The sequence below is a fragment of the Berghia stephanieae genome, chromosome 5 (assembly GCF_034508935.2).
Source record: "Berghia stephanieae isolate SIO BIC M18660-M18661 chromosome 5, UCSD_Bste_1.3, whole genome shotgun sequence".
Taxonomy (NCBI): domain Eukaryota; kingdom Metazoa; phylum Mollusca; class Gastropoda; order Nudibranchia; family Aeolidiidae; genus Berghia; species Berghia stephanieae.
This window is the reverse complement of record NC_088364.1, coordinates 72353887-72364491: the sequence shown is the minus strand read 5'-3', so window position 1 is coordinate 72364491 and position 10605 is coordinate 72353887. Positions and strand designations below refer to the sequence as shown.

Genomic DNA, 10605 nt, shown 5'->3' with positions numbered 1-10605 from the left:
CAAAAAATAACAAGGCTGAGTGACGTCATCTTCGAATATCTTACTCAACGATGGTCGAGTTACCGGGTTACCTTTACTCCATGCTTATTTATTATATTATTTTTCTGAAACAAATTATATGCGTAGTATCAAAGCTAATGTTTCTTTTTCATTTTTACATGTTAATGGTAGTTGAATAAAACTATCTATGTACATATCTCATTTTTAATACATTTTTTTTCCCATTTTTGAAAAGTAGCAAAAATCTCTTGGATCGAGTGAGTTAAAACATGTTTTATTATTGTGGAATTGTTTTGTTTGTTTATTTTTTTGTAAAAATATTTTTAGGGTTACATGGATTTTGTCTCCATGTGGCTTGGTGAGAGAAAAGATTATTAAATGAAGCATTTTTGGAGCGCTTTGGGCATGGTGAAGCCATGAAATTGCGCTATATAAATAACACGTGTATTTTTTTGGTCTAATTTATTTCATTTTTTTATTTATTCATTTATTTACGTATTTATTTATTTATTTATTTATTTATTTATTTATTTATTTATAAACATAGTCCCTTTGGACTGATCATAGCATTGCTGGATCAGCCCACAATCATCATCATCATCATTTTCTCGTTTATTTTCACCTACATCAATAAAAGTCATAAGCTTTTTCTTCCTTATAAAGTACCCTTCTCATATTATCACTAACATTATCATCATCATCATCATCATCATCATCATCATCATCGTCATCATCATCGTCATCATCATCATCATTATCGTCATCATCATCATCATTATCACCATTGTCGTCACCGTCAACATCATCATTATCATCATCACCATCATCATTATTGCCATTGTCATCATCGTCAACATCATCATCATCATCATCACCTCAACAAACCAATGACTCCTAACCCTAATCCTGTTTCCTCAATCCCGCCCCCCCCCCCCCCCATCCAGGATACGGAGGTCCTCCATGCATGGCTCAATGACCTGGGGTTCGAGGAGGTCTACCCCCTCTTCCTCCAGGCTGGTTACGACATGCCTACCATCTCCAGAATGACTCCGGAGGTAAGTGTAGCTATGTGGTATGACACTCGCTTTTCAGATCGGAAGGTCCTGGGTTTCGAACGTCGCGCTCGGTGCATAGTTGAGTCCTTGGAAAAGGCTCTTCACTCACATTCTCTCATCGTACACAGGTGTAAAATGAGTACCTGGCCGTTAACAGCTTCGTCTTTGTCCAAAAAATTGTAATATCGCCTTACAGGCGTCATGTCCCGTCCTACATGTTAAATGTTGCTGTTGACCATGGACCCCTTGTAAAGCGCTTTGAGCACATTTAGTGGATATTGCGCTATATAAAGCTCAATTTTAGAAATTTTAGAAGTAAGAAGAAGACTCCAGGCAGACTCACAGTCATCATGAAGAACAAAGGCGTTTGCATCTAAAAAGAAAATAAGACAGAATTAAGAATTTTTTATTAAATGAGTAAATTCATAATGTATAGATAGTATGCAGATGACGTCACTCAGGCCTTTGTTATTGTTTTTGCCATCCGCGTTTGTGAGTTGTCCTCACTAAACTGTATTAACCAGACTATAAAAGTTCATGGTAACACAGAGTTTGTGTGTTGGTCCGTTATACTTCCGGATGGCAATGTTGTGAACTCCTTGGCCAAGCGCATTCTATCTATAGGGAATGAGATTAGCGGAAGAGTAACGTCCCTTGATTGGAAGTCTCGAGCGGAAAAGTTATTAGAGAGAGAACGTCATGTTGGTTGTGCGGCACGAGACACTTCACCAAAAACGAGGACGAGAGAGACGCATGCGCAAAACCATTTTGATGTTCTCTCGGTAAGGTGACCTCCAATCAAGGGACGCTACTCTTCCGCTAATCTCATTCCCTATAAGAATTGGGGATACAGTGCATTCGATAAGTATGTAATAAACAAAAATGAATATAACAGCTTTAAAAAAAAAAGAATAAAATACCAAACACAGAATGTTTCGGGCTCAAAACCCTTCTTCAGCCAACAACAACAACAACAAAAAAACAATAAAGACAGAAATACATTACTAAATTGCAGATATTAGACGACCTAAAAAATATCTTTGTCATCTATCTGGAATTTAGTAATGTATTTATATCTTTATTGTTTTTTTTTTTGTTGTTGTCTGAAGAAGGATTTTGAGCCTGAAACCTTCCGTGTTTGGTATTTTGTTCTTTTTTTTTAAAGCTGTTATAGTCATTTTTTGTTTATTACTTTTTACAGTCCACAGCTTCTAGCAGCCTAGTATCACTTTGTGCTCTTTAGATAGTATGCAGATGACGTCACTCAGGCCTTTGTTATTGTTTTTGCCATCCGCGTTTGTGAGTTGTTCTCACTAAACTGTATTAACCAGACTATAAAAGTTCATGGTTACACAGAGTTTGTGTGTTGGTCCGTTATACTTCCCGATGGCAATGTTGTGAACTCCTTGGCCAAGCGCATTCTATCTATAGCTTTGTGATCTTGTGCGGCTATGTGGTCCAGTGGTATGACACTCGCTTTCGGGTCATAAGGTCCTGAGTTCGAGCCTCGCATGGTGCATATTTGAGTCCTTGGAAAAGACTCTTTACTCACATTCTCTCACTGTACTCAGGTGTAAAATGAGTACCTGGCCGTCAACAGCGTTGTCTCTGTCCAGAAAAAAAAATTGTAATGCCGTCTGACAGGCATTATGTCTCGTTCTACATGCTATGTGTTGCTATTGGCCAGGGACCCTTTGTAAAAGTGCTTTGAGCACATTTAGTGGATATTGCGCTATATAAAAGCTCTATTATTTTAATTTTTTTTTTAAAGCTCAATCTTTAGTGAGGTGGTCAGCTTTGGGCAGGCTTTGCTCCAGGCAGTTCAAAAAGGCTCTTTATTTATATTCTCTCACTGCACTTAGGTGTAAAATGAGTGAGTACTTAACCAGTAACAGCATTGTCCCTGTTTCAAAAGAAAATTTCAATGTACTAACGCATAACAGGCATCACGTCTCGATCTACATGTCAAGTGGTGCTGTTGGCTTGGGACACATTGTAAATCACTTTGAGAACATTTTTAGTGGATTTTGTGCTGTTGTTTAACCCTCTCTTTACCAACTATAGGAAAATCGTCACATTCGTTATGATACAATCAACATTTTTCATCTTCAAATTTCTTTTGTACATCATAAACTTTTAATATAATGAACAATGTGTTGTAGAGCATATTTTGCTAAAGGAATTATGCATTGGAAGAACTTACTGCTATTGTGTTGGAGTGATAAAAATATATTTTTGTGTCAGTTGGGTGTGAAGTTTTGGGGAAAATCCTGAAAATGGCTGGTAAGGAGAGGATTAAAAAGCTCAAAAATACAAATGCCTCATATAATATAAGTTATATAATTTCCCAAATGGTTTTTTGTTTCCAGGACCTGACCGCTATCGGCATCACCAAACCAGCCCATAGAAAACGCCTCAAGGCAGAGATCGCCAGACTCCACATTCACGATGGAATCCCCGACTACAGGCCTGTAAGATCATTAATTTTGGCTGGTTTTTTAATTGTTTTTATTTTTATATATTACTTTTTAAAGTTTCTTTTTTTTGTCGTTGTTCTTTTCTTTTCTTTTTTTTTTTAAATCGTTAACCGACACTGATGTGCGGCTATGTGGTCTAGTGGTCTGACACTCGCTTGCGGATCGGAAGGTCCTGGGTTCAAGCCTCGTGCTCGGCGCATAGTTGAGTCCTTGGAAAAGGCTCTTTACTCACATTCTCTCACCGTACTCAGGTGTAAAATGAGTACCTGGCCGTTAACAGCGTTGTCTTTGTCCGAAAAATTGTACTATCGCCTAACAGGCGTTATGTCCTGTCCTACATGTTAAATGTTGCTGTTGACCCTTGTAAAGCGCTTTGAGCACATTAAGTGGTTATTGCTCTATATAAAGCTCAATTGAAGAATTTTTTTTTTTTTTATTTTTTTTTTGATGAACTTTATTTTGTGTGTATTTGGAACTATTTCATGAAAAATCCCAAAACTAAAGCTATTGTAGTTTGTACTAGCTGTCAATTCTTAAAAAAATATATTGTTTGTTAATCTTTTCTAATCAATTGAACAATAATTCCATATGACTTTGTACAACCAACACTTTTGACATGAAAACCTCTTTACTGCACAGGTTTATATGCCATATATATACGGCTGGTTCGGATAAGTAAATGTCATATATTATTAACATTAGTAGTAGCGTATGGCTACACCTCCAAATTTATTTCGTCAACCCAGCTTCTAAAGTCTTCCTCCACCCTAAGGACAGTTTCGTAGCCACCTTAAAGTTTAGTGACTGGGCAGTGGAGGACGATGTGCTTCCTGACATTTCTGGCAGGTATCACTGTTTCGAAGTTTCCAGTTAACATTAACGTGTACAAACATTTTCATTTTTGTTTCCATTTTTTCTTCCCATCCCGCCAGAATGACTTGATGGAATGGCTCCATCTGCTGGGCCTTGGAGCTTATCTGGACACACTGTGTAGCCAGGGATACAAGAGTATGGATGACGTCACAGACATCACGTGGGAAGATTTAGAAGAGATTGGCATACAGAAACTTGGTATGCAGTGTATTTTACTTCACCAGTGCTGATGGTTTTCCTCGGATCCGCGGAAATCCGTGATTTTTGTGTCAGAGGAGGAATTTCCTCTTTTGAAAAATGACATTTTCCTCAATCAAATTTCCTGGCTTTGAGAGATTTGATGTGTGGTGGAACAAACTGGTGCAGTTTCCCCACTATCCAGAAGATAGCTAGAGTAGTTTATCACCTCAATGGCTCTAAAAGTGGGGGTTGGTGAAGTAAACATGTGGCGTAAAGAAAACCATTCATAATTTTCCTCCTTTTTCCCTGTTTGTCACCATCAGCACTGCTTCACATGGTTTTGTTATTTTATTTTTTTTAATGTGTGGTTCACTTCCTAATGTGGAATTATGCCAGGGTGAACAGATGCTAAGAAATGAATTTAAAGTTAAGATATTCAGAAATATGAAATAACAAATTTTCTCACTAAAAGAAGTTTTTAGTTATTGTTCTCAATTAAACACTGAATTTGACCAAACTTTCATGTTTTGATTATAGACGCTATTTTCAATATTTCCAGCTTTACTCTGACTCAAACAGAAGGTCCATTTTGAGTCGGGTGTCCTACAATATAGATCTGGGGACCTGAAGGGTTGAACAGAACCCAGCAAATAAAACTGTTAATGAAAGATAACTGGGTGGGGATCCTGACCTCCCATAGTGGGCAGGGAGGTACATGCTGTGTCTGCTATCCCCCCATACCCGTTTTCCAATTGTTTCCTGTCATTGTCTTGGAATGAGATTACTTAGTTTTCTCCTGATCCTTGCCTTAGTTCCTTGGACTGGGAGGGAAACAGTCGAATGTATAGTTATAGTTTTGGGAGATGATATTTTTTTCCTTGTAAATCATCTTTCTGTTATGCATTGTATTATGTTTAGTTTACATATTATATTATATGATTTGTATACATTTGAGTGTATTCCTCTTAGTTGGGATCTGTGCTTGTGTCTGGATGAGACTTTTAGGTGATCTCAAACTAAGTACTTTGACAGTGTGCTCTTGGAATCTACATCTGTTCTCTATTTGAACCAATCCCTCTTGGTCATACCTTTTCTTTTGTGCTTTAATTGTAATTCTAGAACTTTTTACCATCCCATTTTCTTCCTTTTTACTGGCGTTGATATGACCTTAATGTGTTGCAAGCGCTGTAAAACCCTTAAAAACAAAACAATGTAAGATAATCATTGATTTCCTTTTTTTTCATTTCCACCAGGTCACCAGAAAAAGATCATGCTGGCCATTGATCGCCTCAAGCGGATTACCCAGGGATCCAAGCGTCTGTCCTCCATGGATGGTCGGACTGCTTCATTGGAGCTTCTAGAACCTCCACCCCCTGCCCCTCCCATGTCGGCTAGATGGTCAGGGGAGATAACTGCCATCCCATCGCACGTCTACGACCACGGGGCTCTGGGTCATCACGGTGGAAGCATGGGTCTCGTGGGCGGTGGGGGAGCTCGGCCTAAAAAATCGTCATCCGGCGACAGCATCAGCACAACGAGTAGCGGGAACAGCGGAAGTAGCACGGGGAACCACGTGATTCTGGGGGGTGAGATGCGTATCATTCCTTTACCCAGAGAGGACGCTGGTGGGATGGCTGGTGCGATGCCGTTCCGTCAAAACTCGACCAGCAATGCCCAACCGGATGTGGTCGCTATTCAAGTAAAGAGGCCTTTACGCGGCAGTACGAGCAGTATGGCGTCTGATGACACGAATAGAAATAGTACAGGAAGTGGAGGAGGGGGTAGTGGTGGAAACAGTAATCCTGGGATGTACAAATCTTTCCACGGAACCCCGCACCAAAGACGACCCTCTGACAGTGGAGGGGAGATCATGTATAGCGGCAGTAACGATTCTAATAATAGATATCAATACAGTAACAATAAAATGTCTATGTCGGATTACGAGTCTAGAAAAGAGATTATCGCGTACGCCCATGCACAGCAGCAACAGCAATTGTCTGGGAAAGACGGATCTGTACCTGCATCAGTTATGATGTCCCAGTCGGCCCATTCTAGCATACCAGGGGTCGGGGTCGTCAGCAAGGAGCACATCTACGCTACGCCACAGCTGTCACCAACCTCCCACAATAAAATGTTTGCTGCCCCTGGTGCAACCACATCTGCTGAAGCATTGTCGGGGCCGTTACACATCAACACGGGATTACAGTCGTCTTCCAATCAATCCACTGCTCAACGTTCTCCTGCAAGAAATAGCGGGGCGAAGAAAATTCCTCCTCCACCTCCAAAGAGAACGCATTCTATCAGAGAAGGTGGCTCTTTATCAGATAGTCCTGGAGGCTCTCCAGCTCCCGCGTCACCGAAGCCTCACAGCAATAACAGTCATACAAACAATCAACAACAACAACAACAACAACAAAATTCCCTTCAGCAAGTACAAAATACACCAGCAATACCACCATTCCCAAAGCAACAACAGCACTTGTCTTCCTCAGGAGCATCATCGTCAACAACAGCAGTGGCTGCAGTATCGTCGTCGTCATTGCCTTCAACAGAGTTGACAGGAACAACAACATCAGCTGGGGTGGCTGTTTCATCTACCATCACTGTATCTGCTTCAATTCATCCTCAACCTTCATCACATCCTTCCACACACCAGCACCAACAACAACAACAACAACAGCACCAGCAGCAGCAGCATATGAGTCCCAGCAAACAGCAAAACACGCCACCTCCTGTCTCTAGTAAACCTCAAATAATAAAAGCTTCGTCACCACCTGTTGTGGCAGCTAAACCGTCCCTACAACAACCAAAACCCCACTCCTCACCGGCTGTAGCCCCAAAACCCTTATCACCAAAACCAGTGCAGTCTCCAAAAATGACATCAATACACACTGGAGAAAATGTTAGCACATCGTCATCTTCATCACCATCTTCATCCTCATCATCAGCATCCAACCAAATGAACGTTTCAATGTCCTCCTCACCTCAACAGCCACAACTGACTGTTTCAGTCCCACGCTCTCCTGCCATATCAATTCCCAAACCCTCCTCATCTCACTCCAAACCGCAGCAGCATCACTCATCCTCATCCTCCCCATCGCTGTCCCAATCCCCTAGAGCTTCGGGCATCCTGCTCAGCTCATCTCCAGGCCGGTCAAGTCATCTCTCAGAACGTCTGTCTAAATCACCCCCCGTTGTGATATCATCTTCATCATCATCATCACTTACTCCAAAATCATCAACGTTATCATCATCATTCACTCCATCATCAACACCATCATCATCATCAACATCCCAGTCTTCTTCATATTCTCATCCTCAACAACAGCAACAACAACTAGGAGTAGACAAAGACCAGCAACCTCAGCAGCAGGGGAAAGGTTTTGCTAGTTGTGTAAAAAGCTTGTCGGAAAAATTTGGTAAAAACAGCGGTGGTGAAGGAACGGAAAAGGATAAAAATGAGGAAGAGGATCAATTTCCAGACAATGTATCGACGGATAGCGACGATTTCCCTCCACCCCCTCCCCCGATTGCCATGGATATCATCACACCAAAGATCCACAACTATGGAATTCCATCTTCAAGAGAACGGTCAAAGCCAGGGTTCGGTCTGGCTGCACATCAGCGTGATATTCCTCCTACACAGCGGAGGAACTTTTCCTCCACTCCTGGGATTGGAGGAGTCATGGTAGGTGGAGGAGGTGGTCTGGATACCGGGGGACCAAGAAGAATTAACCCAGGCGTTACTTTACCCAAAGACGAAAAGGCGTCATCCATGTTGAGTGCCCGATTGCCACCAGATCAGTCAAATAGCCCTGGCAATCAAATGATTCGAAGTGGGGGGATTGGAAATAAACCATATCAACACACAGAACACGGTGGTGTTCTTATAAAACCAAATGATCATCATAATCAACAGAAACAATATCAACTACAACAACAACAACAACAACAGATGCAGCAGCAGCCTCATCACACACCATCCAAGCACCAACAACAAACACCGAGACCACAACATCAAAATTCCATGCCGGACTCCAACAGTACAGCTGTCCCCACCAGCCCGTCCAACCCCACCATGGGCGATAACAAACGAAGCGACTCCACGATGAGTTTTGAATCCACGTCCTCCTCGTCTAGCATGGACTCCAATACGTTGCCATTTGCCAACGAGAATGTCGGCACCATCAAACAACGGGCACCACCCATGACCACAACCACCTCATCCACACCAGGTGCAATAGATACCAGCTCCAAACCGTCTGCTGGGGAGTCCAAACACAACGGGCAGAAGAATGTGGATTTGAATGTAGATATGTATCACCATCACCTCCAGCAGAACAATGATTCCCACCATCAACAGCAACACCATCAGCTTTCATCCTCTCAGCATTATACAAACAATAACTCCTCTGCTGCCAACTCGAGACAACCTCAACAACAACAACAACAACAACAACCTCAACAACAACATCAACAACAACAATCATCTACAGGTAACTGTCTCATTGAATTGATCCACTAAATATATTATCCCTATCGTTTTTATAAAGTATTTTTTGCAAAGTGCTGAAATAATCGTTCTTTATATTCCGTTTGTGAAACAAACAACATAGCTACCTGCTGTTTTTAAGTCTCGAAGCAATGTTGAGCACTTTGAATTACTTTAAAGACTAATTAATACATTACAGACTCTCAATAACTGGAAAATACATTCATTTTTTTTTCTAACAGTTTTTAGTGGTCAGTTTGGCAATTATAACGAGATAGTTTATGGGGGCATTTATGACTTGGAAGAAATGCAGTCTTTCTATAAATCCTTTTCAAGCAGGGTTTGAACTGAATTCACTCTTATCTGAAATCAGATTGAACCATTTTGACCAAGAGTGCAGGCAGTTTTAAAACATTAACATTCAATGAAATCCAAGTCCCAATGGAACTGTCTCTGCTGTCTTAGTGAAAATTTAGGTCTTAAGTTATAACTAGACAGATACTTGGAAGAAATTTGATTGAAAGGTATTAAGGCTGGCGGTTAACTCTTTCCTTAACCATCATTTTCAGTATTTTCCCAAAATAGATAGTTCGAAGATGACGTCACTCAGGTCTTTGTTATTGTTTTTTGCCATCCGTGTTGATGAGTAATGCTCACTGAACTGTATTAACGTGACTATAAACATTCATGGATACACACAGTTGTGTGTGTTGGTCCGTTATACTTCCGGATGGCAATGTTATGAGCTTCTTAGCCAAGGGCATACTATCTATAGCAGGCTTATATAGCAGAAAAATTGATATTTTAAACTCAAACAAGCTCTCTACAAACCAACTTTATGTTCTCGTTGGTTAAACAAAGATCATTCTTCAACGTTTTTGATATACAAAATAAATCTGAATAAGAAACAATGTACATTGTGTCGAAACAATAAATGTGACGATTTTGCCTTAGGTGGTAAGGAGAGGGTGAAAAGGTTAAGTCACAATATATTTTTTGCCCCCGTTTTGGGGGGATTTTGGGACTTACAGTCATATTATCTTTAAGAGATGAAGTGAGTAGGAAAGTGCCAGAAGACAATAGAGAATAAAAAATTTTCACTGCACTGATGGGGGTTTGAACCCGCGACCTTACTGGTACGACAACTCCGCCTGTTCGGTGAGAGCGTGACTCTACCGTCTGAGCTCTCCACAATCCCTCATATTATCTTTCTGTCTTTCCTCTGGTTTTTCTTGTATTTTCTATCTGCTGGATTTGGCTCTATGACAGTCAAAACCTTTTCAGATAAAATTTGGCGTAGGTTGATGTAGATTCTTGTTATTTTATATTTTTCTCCCTTTTTGACACAAAAATTGGCGTAGGTTGATGTAGATTCTTGTTATTTTATATTTTTCTCCCTTTTTGACACAAAAATTGGCGTAGGTTGATGTAGATTCTTGTTATTTTATATTTTTCTCTCTTTTGACACAAAAATTGGCGTAGGTTGATGTAGATTCTTGTTATTTTATATTTTTCTCTCTTTTTGACA

At 40.5% G+C, this 10605-nt stretch overlaps 1 protein-coding gene across 1 annotated transcript in view; it reads left to right on the top strand.

The window, feature by feature from the left end:
* Nucleotides 1-10605, top strand: part of LOC144973573 (uncharacterized) — a 431961-nt gene that overhangs the window by 412084 nt on the left and 9272 nt on the right. Inside the window, exons 15-18 of the mRNA XM_078916195.1 lie at nucleotides 945-1055; nucleotides 3425-3526; nucleotides 4465-4603; nucleotides 5839-9081. Of these exons, the coding sequence (XP_078772321.1) occupies nucleotides 945-1055; nucleotides 3425-3526; nucleotides 4465-4603; nucleotides 5839-9081 (3595 nt within the window). The remainder of the gene's footprint in view (nucleotides 1-944; nucleotides 1056-3424; nucleotides 3527-4464; nucleotides 4604-5838; nucleotides 9082-10605) is intronic.